The following is an 18,531-nucleotide window of genomic DNA, read 5'->3' on the forward strand; positions in this document are numbered from 1 at the left end:
GTTGAGTATATGGATCCGTGAACTTGGTTCCCTTTTTTGCACATCGGAGAGAAGGATGTCTGCCACTGCAAGGACTTCTCTTTCGTTTCAGATTCATAACATTACACTCATGATCCCTGGACAGGAAAATTGGATCATCTTGATTGTTGTTTACAGTTGATTGTACGCCTGTACCCGGTGGTTTCAATGGTCGGCGTTCAAAAGATGAGAAACGAACTTCACTGCAATTCATCAGCTAGATTGCGTTGACATGTTCTATATGAAATTCCAACTATTTCGCAAACATAATAAACTGTCTGCCCTACGGTCGCAGGTTCGAATCCTGCCTCGGGCATGGATGTGTGTGATGTCCTTAGGTTTAATTAGTTCTAAGTTCTAGGCGACTGATGACCTCAGAAGTTGAGTCGCATAGTGCTCAGAGCCATTTTTGAACTGAAACTTCCTGGCAGATAAAAACTGTGTGCCGGACCGAGACTCGAACTCGGGACCTTTGCCTTTCGCGGGCAAGTGCTCTACAACTGAGCTACCCAAGCACGACTCACGCCCCGTCCTCACAGCTTTACTTCCGCCAGTACCTCGTCTCCTACCTTCCAAACTTAACAGAAGCTCTCCTGCCGTAACTGTCTGCCATCTGTCCATGTTGATCACTTCATGCACTTTTGCGATCGTTTCCGTAGTTGTGAGTGAGTACAGCCAGCCCATTTGTCACCTCCACAGACTCCCGGCCATATTTAAACTGCTAAAACCACTCAAAAGTTCGTATTTGGTTCATAGCTTCCTCACCAAAAGCCTGCCTTAGCATGTGGTGGGTTTCAGTTGCAGTTTTGCGGAGCTCAAAACAAAACTTAATCTAGACCCTTTGTTTCTTCATGTCAGCCATTTCGAAGTTCGCAGTCGCAGTAGAATACGATGTAAAGAAATCAGCATTTTCACACCGATGCACTCACAATAAAACCAAATGGCAGGCTAGCAGTTGAAACGCTTAACGACAGGCACGTAGCGACGGAAGTTTCTACTGTTCACTGCTTGTGCGCAGTATGCCAAATCTCGGAAACTGGTGGTAGCACCCTGTACGGAACTCGTGTGGCACGCGGTATGGTCAAGCCATTTTAGTCTGCGTCACTCCGACGTCTTCTGTGTCACGTGTCTCGAGTGTAGCTGTCTTGTCAAGCGCATGGTCCAATTCCACCGTCGGCCGCTGTGACCGAGCGGCTCTAGGCGCTTCAGTCTGGAACCGCGCGACTGCCACGGTCGCAGGTTCGAATCCTGCCTCGGGCATGGGTGTGTGTGATGTCCTTAGGTTAGTTAGGTTTAAGTAGTTCTAAGTCTAGGGGGCTGATGACCTCAAATATTAAGTCCCGTAGTGCTTAGAGCCATTTGAACCATTTTTTCCAATTCCATCCACCGGCTTTGAAAAGTTATGTAGTGAGTGACGCCTTGAGTTTACGTTGCGAAGAATGTAGGTGACCTTTTATTAAATGATGTGCGTGACTGTCTTAGTAACTGGTGTAAACTTTGATGTTTATTGCAGATATGTCGTGATTACGACGGTGTGGTTGGACAGGTACCTGAGAGCCTAGCTTAAATTGTTGCTAGAGAAACGAATAGCGATTATATTTATAATGTTGTTTCTCACAAATGTTTGATTCTTTCTCGAATGTTGCACGTTTCTCGAGGGTAAATTTAGGTAGGAATCTAAGAGCACAGCTGAAATCGCTGTTGATCATACTTATAATAGTGGTTCTTACATAAGTCATGGAGGTAGGGCGTATGTAGTGTTTTTATCGTTCGTTTCTATGGAATTTTGCCTTGGAATTGTGTTTCAATATTGCAGTGCTTGCAGTGTGCGTGCGTGCGTGTCTTGTGTGTGTGTGTGTGTGTGTGTGTGTGTGTGTGTGTGTGTGTGTGTGTGGCCAGCCTCGATTAATTTAGAGCTGTCGATGGTTGGTGTGTATGTTTTACGATTTTTTAAGTTTATTGTGAGGTTGTAGTTTGTTTCTGGATGCGAAATTCTTTGAAATGAGAGTTTTCAAATTTTTGTTTGGTTAGTTTTATTTGGGAGGGGGAGAATGGTTGGCATCGTGTGTGTGTGGCTGGGGGGGGGGGGGGGGGGAGAGAGAGAGAGAGAATGAGGGTGCTGGTGTCGCTGTCTTCAGTTAAGTTCTATATACAATGACGGAAAAAACTACAAAACCAAGAAAGAGTTGTGCACCTTATATTGAAGTTGGTAGACGTATTTCTACATCTGAATGATGTTGCATATTCAAATTTCGTGCCAGTCGTGTAAGAGTGGTGCTAGTAGCACCACAATGAGGATGCAAATCAGGTTTGCTTTAAATACATACTGTAACGTTCGAGAACGTTAGAAACCTTTGAAATTTGGCATGATGAGTTGCAGTTACTCAAGAACGCCTTTAAGGCGACCAAGGCGCCATTATCAACATCTCACTGAGTTTGAACGAAGTCGTGTAACAGCGGTACGAGAAACTGGATGCTTCTTCTGCGATATTGGAGAAAGACTTGGCAGGAATGAAGAGACTATACATCATTGCTGGCAGCAGTGATGACGGGAATGTACGTCATATGGCTCTGGCTCTTAGTGCTGCAGCTGCAGCAGCAATCTGAGCAGCAGTTGACCCCACAGTGACACAACGAACTGTTACAAGTCGGTTACTTCAAGGAAAGCTCCGAGCCAGCCGCCTCGTAGCGTGGATTCCACTGACCACCAAAGTCCACATACTGCTGTTGTAACACAAGCGAGAGCTCACTGGAGGGCAGGGTGGAGGTCTATTGTGTCTCCTGATGAAAGCTGGTTCTGCCCCAGTACCAGTGATGACCGTGTGTTGATTAAAAAGAAGGAAGCCTGTTGAGGACCTGCCATCAACCTGTCTGTGCGTTAGGCACACTGAACCTACACCTGGAGTTATCAATTGGGGTGCGATTTCGTTTGACAACAGGAACACTTTCGTGGTTATCCCACGCACCCTGACTGCAAATTTGTACGTAAATCTGGCGATTCGACCTGTTGTGCTGCCATGCATGAACAGCATTCCAGGGGGTGTTTCCCAACAGGACAACGCTCTCCCATATACCGCTGTTGTAACACAATATGTTCTACAGGGTGTCGACATGTTGCCTTGGCCTACTCGATCACCAGATCTTTCTCCAATCGAGCACACATGGGACATCATCGGAAAACAAGTCCAGCATCGTCCACAACCAGCATAAATCGTCCCTGTATTGACCGACGAAGTGCAATGGGCATGGAACTCCACCCCACAAACTGACATACAGCACCTGTACAACACACTGTATGCACGTTTGCATCCTTTTATTCAACGTTCTGGGAGTTACACCGGCTATTAATGTACCAGCATTTCACATTTGCAATGTTTACATTAACCTGTGATCTCGCAATGTTAATTACCTAAGTATTTTACCTAGACAAATGTATTCCCGAAATTTCATTACTCTACGTTATTTATTTTTTAATGCTGCGATTTTCTGTCGTCAGTGAAATAGCGTAGATCAAGTGAAATGAAATGAAATATTCGAATCCATTTGCGCTCTTTATTCCAAATATAAGGTCATGGGTCAAAGCAGAAGGGTGGATTCGGAGCCTGCGCTAATCTCACTGTCTTTTGTGTGATGAGTACTTGGTACAGTATCGTTTATATTGATGATGCTGGTGTTGCGAGGTAATGGAAAGGCTGAAACCTGGCAGTGGCATGTGACCTTTTCTTCTCAAAAAGCACCAATGCCGCCGAACGAAATGTGACAGGTTATTTTGCAACTCACGAATCCATATCAGAAGATGACATGTAATGAGTTCCCAAGGCTGTAACCGATAAATATCCAGTTATACATCGTTAACTCTTTCTGATAAATTAGTTTTGATTTATAGCCATATCTGAGCTTGAGAAAGGAAACAGCCATTGTATAACGACACGACTGTGTGTGATTAAATGAAAAACTGAACACTTGTCGGTATCGAAACTGATTAGATAAGCTTGCTTGACTTATCAACGAATAAATAGTTCGGCCCCTCTGTTGCAAAAATAAGTGTCAAGCTGTGTGGCAGAAGATGGAAGGGCGAAAGGTCTATGTGGTTACACTGGTTGTTCTGCTGGGGACGTCGATAGCCGGTCAGTCGGCGTCAGAGTTCCCAGATGGATTTCTGCTTGGGGCCGCGACCTCGGCATACCAAGTGGAAGGCGCTTGGAACGAGGACGGTGAGTCACAGCCACAGGACTTACAAGAAATCAGATGCAGTCCCACTTCCAACACGATAGACGTTTAGTCTTTGGTTTATGATGTAAGAGTATACAGCGACGCATTTTCTTTCTAAGGGAGGAGGACTAAAAGGGGGGTTAAGAATGTGTCATCAACAAAGTCATTAGGGAGAGGGCACAAGCTTAGACTAAACAAGACTGGGGAAGCACATTGGTCGTGGTTTTAGGGAAGAACATCACGTTATTCATATTAATCGATTTTGGGAAATCGTGTAAAACCCAAATATTGATGGCCAAATGGGAGATACGAGTCCTGTGTGCTAAACAACGTGCAATTTCGCTCGCCGTGCGCTATACCGAACGAGTCTGAATTTTTCCAAAGAAACACACATGCACACATTATTGAGTAAATAACCATCCTTGCCCTTTGAGACGAATGTGTGTCGCTCAAAACCACCGCTTATGAGCAGCAGTGGGAGGATGCTGTTTCTACGAGGGGTTTTCAGAAAGAAGCAAACGTTTCGGTGTATCCCGGCGGTCGCCGGGGCTAAAGCCGCCGTCTTGGCGCCATAGCGTTCGTACACTCATCCAGCGGTGGTAGTGCGTGGTTTGTGCAGTGGCGGATACAGAGAAACCTCAAGGAGGGGTAGCTAAGGATATATTGAGCTACCTTTACTTCTACCGTCATATTTTCCCTTCAGACTATAAACTAGCTTCCTATTCGGCGAATAGTCCGTATTTATAACGCTACGTATCCAAGGTTCTCTGTACAAGAAAACAGTAGAACATTCGCGACTTTTCTCGAACAAATGCCGTATCAAGATCACTATAATGGCCGCGACTTTTCCCGTAGTTATGTGTTAGCTATCTATGTGCCAGACAGAAACGTATAAAATACGATGACTCGATAAGTCGAGTCGACTGACGACAGAAACGAATGAATAGCGTGCGGACTGACTGGCGGGGGCGGCGCGGGTGGCAATGATGGTGGTCCCGCCCAAGGGGGGGGGGGGGGGGGGGCACTGGCCTGTGCCTGTGCTACTTTGCTTTCTGTGACGTGTTAAAATCTACGCTACAGTAGAAAATCCCGCTGCTTGTGAAGTGCGTTCTGTGATTAGGTTTTTGTTGGCTAAAAAGTGCAAATCAACTGAAATTTATCGCGGCCTTTGTGTTGTATACGGAAAAGGATTAATGAGAGAAAGTTGGGTAAGGCAATGGTGGATTGATTTTAGAAATCACCATACCAATGTTCATGATGAGGACCGAGGTAGTGGGCCTAACCTTGTGACTGGCGAATTGGTGACGAAAGTCAACGACAAAATTTGTGGAAATCGTCGTTTCATGATTACGGGACTTTCGCAACATTTTCCTCAAATTTTACGTACTTTGGTGCATGAAATTGTGGCGGAGAAGTTAGATTACCACAAATTTTGTGCTAGTTGGTTTCCGAAAATCCTAACAGAAGACCACAATAAACAGAGGCTGGCTGCAGCACTGACCTTCTTCGAAGACTTCGAGAAAAATGGTAACAAGGTTATCGATTGTATTGTAACTGCCGGCCGGAGTGGCCGAGCGGTTCTAGGCGCTACAGTCTGGAACCATGCGACCGCTCCTGCCGCAGGTTCGAATCCTGCCTCGGGCATGGATGTGTGTGTTTTCCTTAGGTTAGTTAGGTTTAAGTAGTTCTAAGTTCTAGGGGACTGATGACCTCAGCAGTTACGTCCCATAGTGCTCAGAGCCATTTGAGCCATTTTTTTGTATTGTAACTGGGGTGAGACTTGCATGAGGCACGTCCATTGTGAAACAAGAAGGCAATCATGGGATGGGGACACGCAAATTCTCCCAAGAAACCAAGGAAGTGTTTGCAAACGCTGTCAGCAAGAAAGATCAAGGTTATTGCATTGTGTGAGTCTAATGGAGGGATTCTCTTTGTTTTCATTCAACGAGGCACAACAGTTAACTCAGAGGGCTATTCTCAAACACTGCCACAGTTAAGGCGGACGATACAACACAAGCGTTAGGGAAAACTTAGCGCGAAAGTTTTATTTTTTCACGCCAACGCACCTCCACACACGGCTGATCATACCCGATACCTCCTGCGGGTTTTCGATGGGTGTTGTTAGATCATCTGCCATACAGCCCGGATTTGGTTCCGAGCGAATGAAGACATGGCTCGCTATACAGCACTTTCATACCGATGCCGAACAGCACACCGGCATAAACATGTGGTTGCAATCGTAGGCGGCAGATTTCTACAGAGATGGCACTGAAAACTTGTGCCATGGTATGATAAGTGCCTCTTTGCATGACGATTATGTAGAAAAATAGCTCAAGAGTGAACCTTTAAAGACTTTTGGTTTTTCCATATTGTTAGTTTTTGGTTTCAAAACTTATGTTACTTTCTGACAGCGCTCGTATTACGCAGCGTATAATGTTGGCTTCACTGACCAGTAAGTACTTTTCTGTATCAGTAATAATTAGTAGCATTCAAACAGTTAACTAACACTTTTCATAACTGAAGAACGTGTTTTGAAAGACAATGCTAGTTGTCAGTATTCAGGATCTGTAGCAAAAATACTACAAACTCTAATAATACATTTGCGGCGTTCATAAAACACACTAAAGCGCCAAAGAACTGGTATAGGCATGCATATTCAAATACAGAGAGATGTAAACAGGCAACGCCTATAAAAGACAGCAAGTGTCTGGCGCAGTTGTTGGATCGGTTACTTTTGCTACAATGGCAGATTATCAAGATTTAAGTGAGTTTGAACGTGCGAAGGGCACAACATCTCCGAGGTAGAGATGAAGTGGGGATTTTCCCGTACGACCATTTCACGAGTGTACCGTGAATGTCAGGACTCCGGTAAAACATCGAATCTCCAACATCGCTGCGACCGGAAAAAGATCCTGCAAGAACGGGACCAACGACGACTGAGGAGAATCGTTCAGCGTGACAGAAGTGCAACCCTTCCGCAAATTGCTGCAGATTTCAGTGCTGGGCCATCAACAAGTGTCAGCGTGCGAACCATTCAACGAAACATCATCGACGTGGGCTTTCGGAGCCGAAGGCCCACTTGCGTACCCTTGATGACTGCACAACACGAAGCTTTACGCCTCACCTGGGCCTGTCAACACCGACATTGGACATTGTTGATGACTGTAAACATATTGCTTGGTCGGATGAGTCTCGTTTCAAATTGTATCGGATGGATGGACGTGTACAGGTATGGAGACAACCTCATGAATTCATAGACATCGCTGCGGCCGGAAGAAGGCTTTGTGATGATGTGGGGCGCATGGAGTTGGAATTGTATGAGATCCCTGATACGTCTAGATATGACTCTGACAGGTGACATGTACGTAAGCATCCTATCTGATTACCTATATCCATTCAGATATGGGCATTCCGACGAACTTGGACAATTCAAACAGGACAATGCGACTCCCCACACGTCCAGAATTGCTACAGAGTGGCTCCAGGAACACTCTTCTGAGTTTAAACACTTCTGCTGGCCACCAAACTCCCCAAGACATAAACATTATTGAGTATGCCTGGGATGCCTTGCAAAGTGCTGTTCAGAAGAGATCTCCACCCCGTCGTACTCTTACGGATTTATGGACTTGCCTGCGGGATTCATTGTGTCGGTTCCCTCCAGCATTACTTCAGACATTAGTCGAATCCATGCCACGTCGTATTGCGGCACTTCTACGTGCTCGCGGGGGCCCTTCACGATATTAGGCAGGTGTACCAGATTCTTTGGCTCTTCAGTGCAAACGAAATACATTCTTGGCCGTAGATCCTCGTCTTACTTCAAAATCGTCCATTGCTATCCTTAATCGCTCCATCACACATCACAACTGCGCATCAAAGCGTGCCACGTTCCTGTCTCATGTGCTTGCTGCCATGCTACCATGTCATCAGCTTTCCTTTCCCCTCCGCACGTTCTTTTTTACCGATCCGACTCTTCACCCCAGTCGGGCTACAATGCCGTTGCAAGTGGGCTAGGACATTATAGTCGTACAATTGCATCTGTGTCTATATGTATATACGAGTACTCTGTACTAGTCAACTCTGAAGAACGATATCATCTGAAAGCTTATTGATGTTTTCTGACTTCTTTAACAACACCTCAACCATATGGTGAAGTGTTATGTTTACTCCTTCTGTTACCTGGTCTAATCCGAGTCACTTCTTGGGGAAAACAGTCTTCAGATAAGGTGAGGAATTTATTAATAAATATGATGTATTTTCTATTAATGCCTTGAGCACTGTATACACCGTTCTAGTTCATGTCTTGGAGCTATTTTTTAAAATAATCAGTTTTTGGTTCACTGACTACTTATTGAATTGTATCCTGACATGTCAAAGCATTGACTATTAGGTCTGTGCTATAATTTTGTTCAGTAGACTTTATGTATAACAATTTTATCAGTGGTTCTTTTTGAGCAATTAGCTGCTCTAACTCGAAAGTTTACAATAGGAGTTAACTTGAATGGCAATGTCAGTTGCGAACAGCAACAAATCCTTACTGGAATGCTTTTCAAGAAAGCACTGCTCAGAGATATGAGGATAAGATGACATGTCAGGTTAATCAGTTCTTTCATGAAGCAGAAAAGAAATCATTTTCTTACAACAAAAAACCCCAGATATGTACAGTCCTAAATTCTTCTGTCAACGAATACTCAGGTCAACAGAATATTCACGAACGTAAAGAAATAAACAATGAAAAAAACCATGTCTGTCATATATGAGAATAACAACCACTTAAATACATCTACATCTACATGACTACTCTGCAATTCACATTTAAGTGCTTGGCAGAGAGTTCATCGAACCACAATCATACTATATCTCTACCACTCCACTCCCGAACAGCGCGCGGGAAAAACGAACACCTAAACCTTTCTGTTCGAGCTCTGATTTCTCTTATTTTATTTTGATGATCATTCCTACCTATGTAGGTTGGGCTCAACAAAATATTTTCGCATTCGGAAGAGAAAGTTGGTGACTGAAATTTCGTAAATAGCTCTCCCCGCGACGAAAAACGTCTTTGCTTTAATGACTTCCATCCCAACTCTCGTATCATATCTGCCACACACTCTCCCCTATTACGTGATAAGACAAAACGAACTGCCCTTTTTTGCACCCTTTCGATGTCCTCCGTCAATCCCACCTGTTAAGGATCCCACACCGCGCAGCAATATTCTAACAGAGAACGAACGAGTTTAGTGTAAGCTGTCTCTTTAGTGGACTTGTTGCATCTTCTAAGTGTCCTGCTAATGAAACGCAACCTTTGGGTTGCCTTCCCCACAATATTATCTATGTGATCTTTCCAACTGAAGTTGTTCGTGATTTTAACACCCAGGTACTTAGTTGAATTGACAGCCTTGAGAATTGTACTATTTATCGAGTAATCGAATTCCAACGGATTTCTTTTGGAACTCATGTGGATCACCTCACACTTTTCGTTCTTTAGCGTCAACTGCCACCTGCGACACCATATAGCAATCTTTTCTAAATCGCTTTGCAACTGATACTGGTCTTCGAATGAACTTACTAGACGGTAAATTACAGCATCATCTGCGAACAACCTAAGAGAATTGCTCAGTCACCTAGGTCATTTATATAGATCAGGAACAGCAGAGGTCCCAGGACGCTTCCCTGGGGAACACCTGATATCTCTTCAGTTTTACTCGATGATTTGCCGTCTATTACTACGAACTGCGACCTTCCTGACAGGACTGAAAAGTGTACACTATGAGAAATGAAACGATTTTAACATTGACAGGGTCAAGTGGCTCTATATAGTCCACTTGTGAATGAGTACTGAGGAAAACGATTCGTAAGAACTAAAATGTCTGTCACAGAAAGTAGGTAACTAAAAGAAACTGAAACCTCCTTAAAGACCACATTGCAAAAGCATGTGAAACTTTTAGAGGAGAGATAGAGAATGGAAAGAAGAGGCTAGGTAGAGAAAGAGAGGAAGGTACCTTATGTATAACTCTTACAAGAAGAAGAGAAAGGTTCGCAGAATACATGCTTAGGCATCCATGAGCGTCTATTTCAGGCGAACAACATTAGGTAAAAATTGAAGAGGAAGGCAAAGATTGATACGTACAGATTATCGAGGTTGCACGATACGAAAAAAATGCTGAGGTGAAGACCCAGCAACACCATCACACAAAAGAAGGCTGGCAGGTAACGTAAAAAACAAAATTTAAACCTTAGATTACGTAAACCACTGCAGATTGATCTTGAAAGTATAAGACTTATCATCGCAGTTTCCGAGGATCAAAACTCTTCGTTACCCAGATATTACTGTCGCGCAATAAATCGGATAGAATGTTTTTATTTCCACTCCATAAACGATTGAACCCATATTAAATATGTGCAAGCTTTGGGCGATGAGGTTAGGTGATGAATGAATGGTGAATGATGCAGGCAACAAATAATTGCCCAGCATGAAAGACATACACCGCACCCGTTCAACAAACGTTCAGCCACAATAAGAGTCGATTCCTTTTATAAGTTGAGAGTTTTAGTACGCCTATTAGGTTTTGAGAGGAGAATGAAGTGTCTTTCCATCTCTTATTACTGTGGTCTTGTATTGTGAAATGCATGTTTTTGTATGCCATGCAATAACGTAACATAAAGAAATCTGTTACTTTTATCTGTATCGTTTATTGTTAGAAAGAAAAAAAAAACGGTTTTGTGTAAATACATGACAATGCACTTTCCCACACAAGAGTAACGATGTCCTGTATATGTTCCCCATCAGGTAAAGGTGAAAGCATTTGGGATTACTACCTTCATAATTATCCAGAATCGGACCCTGATGGTGCAAACGGAGACATCGCATGCGACTCTTACCATAAATACGAGGAAGATGTTCGGCTGCTCAAAGAACTTAATGTGAGTTTATTTCGCTTATGTCTGTGCCAGCATTGCTATGCACAACGGGAAAATGAACAATTTGATGACATGCATGAACATTACATCAAAATAAAAATAGTTAAGATAAATAGTTCAGTTACCATTTTTTATAACAGAAAAAACCGAATTTGTTTTGCAGGCCAACGTCTACAGATTTTCAATTTCCTGGCCTAGAATACTCCCAACGGGAGATATATCACAGATCAATGCTCCTGGAATAGATTATTACAACAAGCTCATCAATCTCCTGCTGGAAAATGGCATTGAACCTTTGGTAAGTTACTAACCGTTTGTGCCTGGGAATTTAATCAAGTCTTCAACTTCATCAACTTGAACAAAATTTTACGTGTCTCTCAGACACCGTGTAAGTACATTTTATTAAAAAAGCAATGGACCTTTTTAATTGTGCACCTTGAATTCATTTCTATGTTGAGAGTACTCGATGGTTGCAACTTTTGTTGGTTGTGAACAAATTTTCAATAATTTGGAAAAACTGTTTCTGATTAGATGCAGACTATGTGGACTTTTATTAAATCAGTAGACGTATGAGCAGAAACGAATTATTTTCGGTGTTCTTCTTTGATTCTAGGTGACCATGTACCATTGGGATCTACCGCTAGCTTTGCAATACATCGGTGGCTGGACTAATCCCATATTGGCAGACTATTTCGTCGAGTACGCGCGAATACTATTCGACAACTTCGGTGACCGAGTGAGTTCAAAATTTATTACATTCCCACATGTATTCTCCATAGTGTGTAAGTCCCACCAACAAGTAATGTCTGTAAATAGGGCAATCCTGTCACACTTAATACTGTGGTACCAGTACAATAGGGGATAATCCAGAAAAACGAACCCTGATTTTAGATTGAAGTTTCGGGAGAAAAGTCGTATTTCATGAAAAAAGAAATAAAATTACTCTTTACTTTCTACATTGCTTCAACAGCGATACTCACATACACATCGAAGTGCTTCGTTAATTTCATTACCAACTGCTGTGTATATGATTAATCCCTTTTTCCGGTAGTAATATCAGACGAGATGTAGAAAGCTGTTAGAAATAAGAACGAAATGGCGTCTGGAAGTAACGGAGTTTCAGTAGAAATGATTAAAACTCGAGGAAAGATAATGCAATAGAAACTTAAAAAACGATTTACAAAATGTCTGCGGAAGAAGGTAATTTCCAAAAACTTGAACAATGCTGCAATTGTTCTGCTTCGTAAGAAAGAAGATAGACAAGATATTAAAAACTATCGGATCCCAGTCCCTGTTGTACGAGATCTTCACTAAAATGGCCACAACCGCTTAAGCAACGCATTAGATTCTAGTCAAATAAAGCAAGGAATTGCTTTCAGAAGTAGATACATAGCACAATGTATCACGTGCAACTTGCAAATTAAATTATAAAACGCAGCAACGAGTGAGAGTGTGAACTTTGTCTAGGAATCATAGATTAAGCTGAGTAAGTTGAAATCTGTACTATCTGCGTTCATCGTAAGAATAAACCTGATGTAGACATTACACTATGTACTCTTCCTCCTTTCTGGAGCCTCATTGGATTTCATTTCATGTTGAGCGGAAGCCAAACTGTCTCGAGTACAGTCAAGTGCGATAACAAGGACGCATTTGTCGTTAAAGCTGTGCGTCACGCGATCATCGACCCAGAGATGTTCAAATGTGTGTGAAATCTTATGGGACTTAAATGCTAAGGTCATCGGTCCCTAAGCTTACACACTACTTAACCTAAATTATGCTAAGGACAAACACACACACTCATGCCCGAGGGAGGACTCGAACCTCCGCTGGGACGAGCCGCACAGTCCATGGCTGCAGCGCCCTAGACCGCTCGGCTAATCCCGCGCGGCTGACCCAGAGATGATACGGCGCAACAGTGTCACCGGCGCATTTAATTTGGACTGCACTGGAAAACCAGCTGGTCCAACTAAACTGCAGTGATGTGGCAGCTGCAGTTAAAAACGTAAAAAAGAGATGAACAGAGAAACAATATCGCTTCGAGTGTCATTTAATTTCCAAACAGAATGAAATAATGGCAATACACTGCTTAGGTGAGAAGACTCAAAACGTAAGATACTCTTGTACTTAGTTAACATAGTACTATAGTTAAAAAAGAAGAGTAATAAAAATTCCTAACTTAAACACAGGGTAATTTCTCTGCGTGGGCTGTGTTTGACGTAGGGCTATGATTGATGGATTTGAAATTTAAATGATGTAAGTATTCGAACTGAACGAAAAAAAAGAAAGACCATTGTGAGATGCGATCCAGCCATCCACAGAGTTCGCAATTACCAGCCACACATCTCATATCCACAAGTAACATAAATTAAGAAAAAACAACTTCAAAAGCTGATTTTTTCCTTGTAATCTTGTGGAAAACATTAAGTACAACTCGTCTCCCGCCATTTTTATTCTTATAATGAACGAAATATAAGAGTCTTTGAGGAACAAGACATAGTTTCAATCTACATTCACATACTGCAGAACATAAAAGTTTTCAAAAATTCAATCTTCATATTGACATATATGATGGTGGAATACCGAGAAATATCCGTTGTTGAGCAACCAGGAGTCTGTATGCATACTGGGTAAGTAAAAATCACCCAGGACGTCATTTAGCATGCGTGAGGTGTGTTACAATCCTTTATTGTTCTGATGTCGTTTACAATAAACATTCAGAATGAGCACCATTAACTTCAGTATGGAGCCTGTATTGACGTAGCAGGGCGTCTCATGCTCGTTGGAAAATATGTGGCGTGGTTTGTATGTAGGTGGCTGCTGCAAGAACTGCAACCAGTCCACCGGGGTAGAAGACACTTTGGTTTTCATGTAGCCCCAGAGAAGAAAGTCTAATTGGGAGCGGTCCAGGGACCTTGCACACCAGTGTTCAGTTTCTCCCCGGCGGATCCGCCGATTGCCAAAAGCACGGGCTACTGCTACAGGTACTGATTCATCAACGTGCGCAAGGGCCCCATCATGATGGAAACAACATCCTCTCGCTGATTCATAGAGTTACAAGTAACGTCGGCAGGTTCTCTTGCAACAGCAGTCTGCACATTGGCCACCTCAGTCGAGGAGGCAACATGTATGACCCAAGCAAGTAGCCGGCCGGAGTGGCCGAGCGGTTCTAGACACTTCAGTCTGGAACCGCGTGACCGGTACGGTTGCAGGTTCGATTCCTGCCTTGGGCATGGATGTGTGTGATGTCCTTAGGTTCAACTAGTTTTAAGTTCTAGGGGACTGATGACCTCAGGTGTTAAGTCCCATAGTGCTTAGAGCCATTTTGAACCAAGCAAGTAGGCACCCGCGATACCGGCCCACATGTTTACCCCAAATTGTCTCTGATGGCCTCACATAACTGTTGTGCATGGGTTTTCTTCTCCACAATACATGCGAGTTACGACAATTTTGCTTATCTTCCTGAGTAAACTGAGTTTCATTTGCAAATAGAAGAACTTCAGGAAACTAAGGGTTTTCGTTAGCTGTTGCACAAACCAATTTACGAACTCAAGATGAAGTGGATAATCATCTGATCCTAGAGTCCATACTCTGGTGGAAGGAAAGGATGAGGCAGCTGTTCATGCATCACATTCCATACTAAACTATGGTGAACTTCACTAGGACCCATTCTTAAAGTGTAACAAAATGTCGTTATCAAAGGTACATGTACGCATCGTCCATGGTCTCCCTGCACTGGGATTGTGTACCATCAGTGTGTCCGCTTTTTCCAGTCGAAAGTGGACTGGAGTCAATGTTCGACATCTTTGTGCAGGGAAAACTTGGCAGTATATTCAGTGAACACTTCGATCATCGGCTTCAGCTTGCCGTAAACAAAATGCATGTCTCACTGTTCTCTCCATGAGAAGCGCTTCATGTTATGTACGTCTATGCGACCATAACCACATACTATTTACTGGCTCAGTGGGAACTTCATCACGACATAGTATTAAGTACTTCAAATAAACTTACGTGTAACGGTGTTTGGAAAACGCATTTTTTGTTTATCTTCTTTATCGCTGGCGTACTGATGCATGTTTAGTGCTTACGTAATATACATTTCCGACACCTGGTTGCTGAACGAAATATATTTGTTGTTGGTTTTGTTGTAAAATCTTACAGTTTCGGCTCTGACATTTTGAACACCCTGTAATATACAGCGTGTCTCATCTAACTCTGCCACCTCAAACATCTCTGGAACAATAATAGGTATTCAAAAACGGTTTTCACCAGCATGAATGTACGGCAGGGGCTAAGGAAACCAAATACTATGCAAAATTTTAAAACGCAAACAAATACTATTTTCAACGCAAACTTGTGTATTTTTAAATGGACACCCTCTATTACTTCGTATGCAATCAATAGCATGAAAATTCACAAAAATAATGGCGTTGGTTGCATCGCATTTCGTCAATTACATCCCGAGAAATTGCGAAGCGAAGTTGACGCTTGAAACAAATGAAGCGAACAGCTGGTGCACGTCCTAAAACTCAAGCGTCCACCTCACGCTGCCTCTGCCAGGGGCACACACAATGGAAAGGTATGCACAATCCACAAAAATAAACGAGTAACACGTCCAATGCAAAGTTACGTTTTTCAAATTGTAAATGTATGTTTATTCTAGAGAAATGACAACTAGAACTACAATTAGAGATGTTGTTGTTGTTGTTGTTGTTGTGGTCTTCAGTCCTGAGACTGGCAGAGACTAGTTTGATGCAGCTCTCCATGCTACCCTATCCTGTACAAGCTTCTTCATCTCCCAGTACCTACTGCAACCTACATCCTTCTGAATTTCCTTAGTGTATTCATCTCTTAGTCTTCCTCTACGATTTTTACCCTCCACGCTGCCCTCCAGTACTAAACTGGTGATCCCTTGATGCCTCAGAACATGTCCTACCAACCGATCCCTTCTTCTAGTCAAGTTGTGTCACAAACTCCTCTTCTCCTCAATTCTATTCAGTATCTCCTCATTAGATATGTGATCTACCCATATAATCTTAAGCGTTCTTCTGTAGCACCACATTCCAAAAGCTTCTATTCTCTTCTTGTCCAAACAATTTATCGTCCATGCTACACTCCATACAAATACTTTCAGAAACGACTTCCTCACGCTTAAATCTAGACTCGATGTTAACAAATTTCTCTTCTTCAGAAACACTTTCTTGCCATTGCCAGTCTACATTTTATATCCCCTCTACATCGACCATCATCAGTTATTTTGTTCCCCAAATAGCAAAACTTCTTTACTACTTTAAGTGTCTCATTCCCTAATCTAATTCCCTCAGCATCACCCAACTTAATTCGACTACATTCCATTATCCTCGTTTTGCTTTTGTTGATGTTCATCTTATATCCTCCTTTCAAGACACTGTCCATTCCGTGCGACTGCTCTTCCAAGTCCTTTGCTGTCTCTACAGGATTACAATGTCATCGGCAAACCTCAAAGTTTTTATTTCTTCTTCATGGATTTCAATACCTACTCCGAATTTTTCTTTTGTTTCCTTTACTGCTTGCTCAATATACAGATTGAATAACATTGGGGAGAGGCTGCAACCCTGTCTTACTCACTTCCCAACCACTGATTCCCTTTCATGCCCCTCGACTCTTATAACTGCCATCTGGTTTCTGTACAAATTGTAAATAGCCTTTCGCTCCCTGTATTTGACCCCTGACACCTTCAGAATTTGAAAGAGAGTATTCCAGTCAGCATTGTCAAAAGCTTTCTCTAAGTCTACAAATGCTAGAAAAGTGGGTTTGCCTTTCCTTAATCTTTCTTCTAAGATAAGTCGTAGGGTCAGTATTGCCTCACGTGTTCCAATATTTCTACGGAATCCAAACTGACCTTCCCCGAGGTCGGCTTCAACAATTTTTTCCATTCGTCCGTAAAGAATTCGCATTAGTATTTTCCCGCCGTGACATATTAAACTGATAGTTCGGTAATTTTCACATCTGTCAACACCTGCTTTCTTTGGGATTGGAATTATTATATTATTCTTGAAGTCTGAGGGTATTTCGCCTGTCTCATACATCTTGCCCGCCAGATGGTAGAGTTTTGTCAGATCTGGCTCTCCCAAGGCTGTCAGTAGTTCTAATGGAATGTTGTCTACTCGGGGGGCCTTGTTTCGACTTAGGTCTTTCAGTGCTCTGTCAAACTCTTCACGCAGTATCGTATCTCCCATTTCATCTTCATCTACATCCTCTTCCATTTCCATAACATTGTCCTGAAGTATATCGCCCTCTATATACTCCTTCCACCTTTCTGCTTTCCCTTCTTTGCTTAGAACTGGGTTTCCAGCTGAGCTCTTGATATTCATACAAGTGGTTCTCTTTTCTCCAAAGGTCTCTTTAATTTTCCTGTAGGCACTATGTATCTTACCCCTAATGAGATAAGCCTCTACAAAACGGCTCTGAGCACTTTGGGCCTTAACATCTGAGGTCATCAGTCCCCTAGAACTTAGGACTACTTAAACCTAACCAACCTAAGGACATTACACACATCCATGCCCGAGGCAGGATTCGAACCTGCGACCGTAGCGGTCGCGCGGTTCCGGTCTGAAGTGCCTAGAACCGCTTCGCCACCGCGGCCAGCATAAGCCTCTACATCCTCACATTTGTCCTCTAGCCATCTCTGCTTAGCCATTTTTCACTCCCTGTCGATCTCATTTTTGAGACGTTTGTATTCCTTTTTGCCTGCTTCATTTACTGCATTTTTATATTTTCTCCTTTCATCAATTAAATTCAATATTTCTTCTGTTACCCAAGGATTTCTATTAGCCCTCTTATTTTTGCCTACTTGATCCTCTGCTGTCATCACTACTTCATCCCTCAGAGCTACCCATTCTTCTTCTACTGTATTTCTTTCCCCCATTCCTGTCAAATTTCCCCTTATGCTCTCCCTGAAACTCTGTACAACCTCTGGTTTATTCAGTTTATCCAGATCCCATCTCCTTAAATTCCCACCTTTTTGCAGTTTCTTCAGTTTTAATCTACAGTTCATAACCAATAGATTGTGGTCAGAGTCCACATCTGCCCCTGGAAATGTCTTACAATTTAAAATCTGGTTCCTAAATCTCTTTCGCACCGTTATATAATCTATCTGATACCTTCTTGTATCTCCAGTATTTTTCCACTTATACAGCCTTCTTTCATGATTCTTGAACCAGTGTTAGCTATGATTAAGTTATGTCATGTGCAGAATTCTACCAGGCGGCTTCCTCTTTCATTTCTTACGCCCAATCTATATTCACCTACTACGTTTCCTTCTCTTCCTTTTCCTACTATCGATTTCCAGTCACCCACGACTATTAAATTTTCGTCTCCCTTCACTATCTGAATAATTTCTTTTATCTC

The 18,531-nt window shown here is 42.6% G+C and overlaps 1 protein-coding gene across 1 annotated transcript in view; it reads left to right on the plus strand.

Moving 5' to 3' along the window:
• Positions 1–4,084: 4,084 nt before the first annotated feature.
• LOC124708999 (myrosinase 1-like) overlaps positions 4,085–18,531 on the plus strand; it is a 131,000-nt gene continuing 116,553 nt past the window's right edge. The window contains exons 1-4 of the mRNA XM_047240632.1: positions 4,085–4,232; positions 11,015–11,148; positions 11,309–11,443; positions 11,759–11,881. Of these exons, the coding sequence (XP_047096588.1) occupies positions 4,085–4,232; positions 11,015–11,148; positions 11,309–11,443; positions 11,759–11,881 (540 nt within the window). The remainder of the gene's footprint in view (positions 4,233–11,014; positions 11,149–11,308; positions 11,444–11,758; positions 11,882–18,531) is intronic.

Source organism: Schistocerca piceifrons, chromosome 7 (assembly GCF_021461385.2).
Source record: "Schistocerca piceifrons isolate TAMUIC-IGC-003096 chromosome 7, iqSchPice1.1, whole genome shotgun sequence".
In the NCBI taxonomy this organism is placed as follows: domain Eukaryota; kingdom Metazoa; phylum Arthropoda; class Insecta; order Orthoptera; family Acrididae; genus Schistocerca; species Schistocerca piceifrons.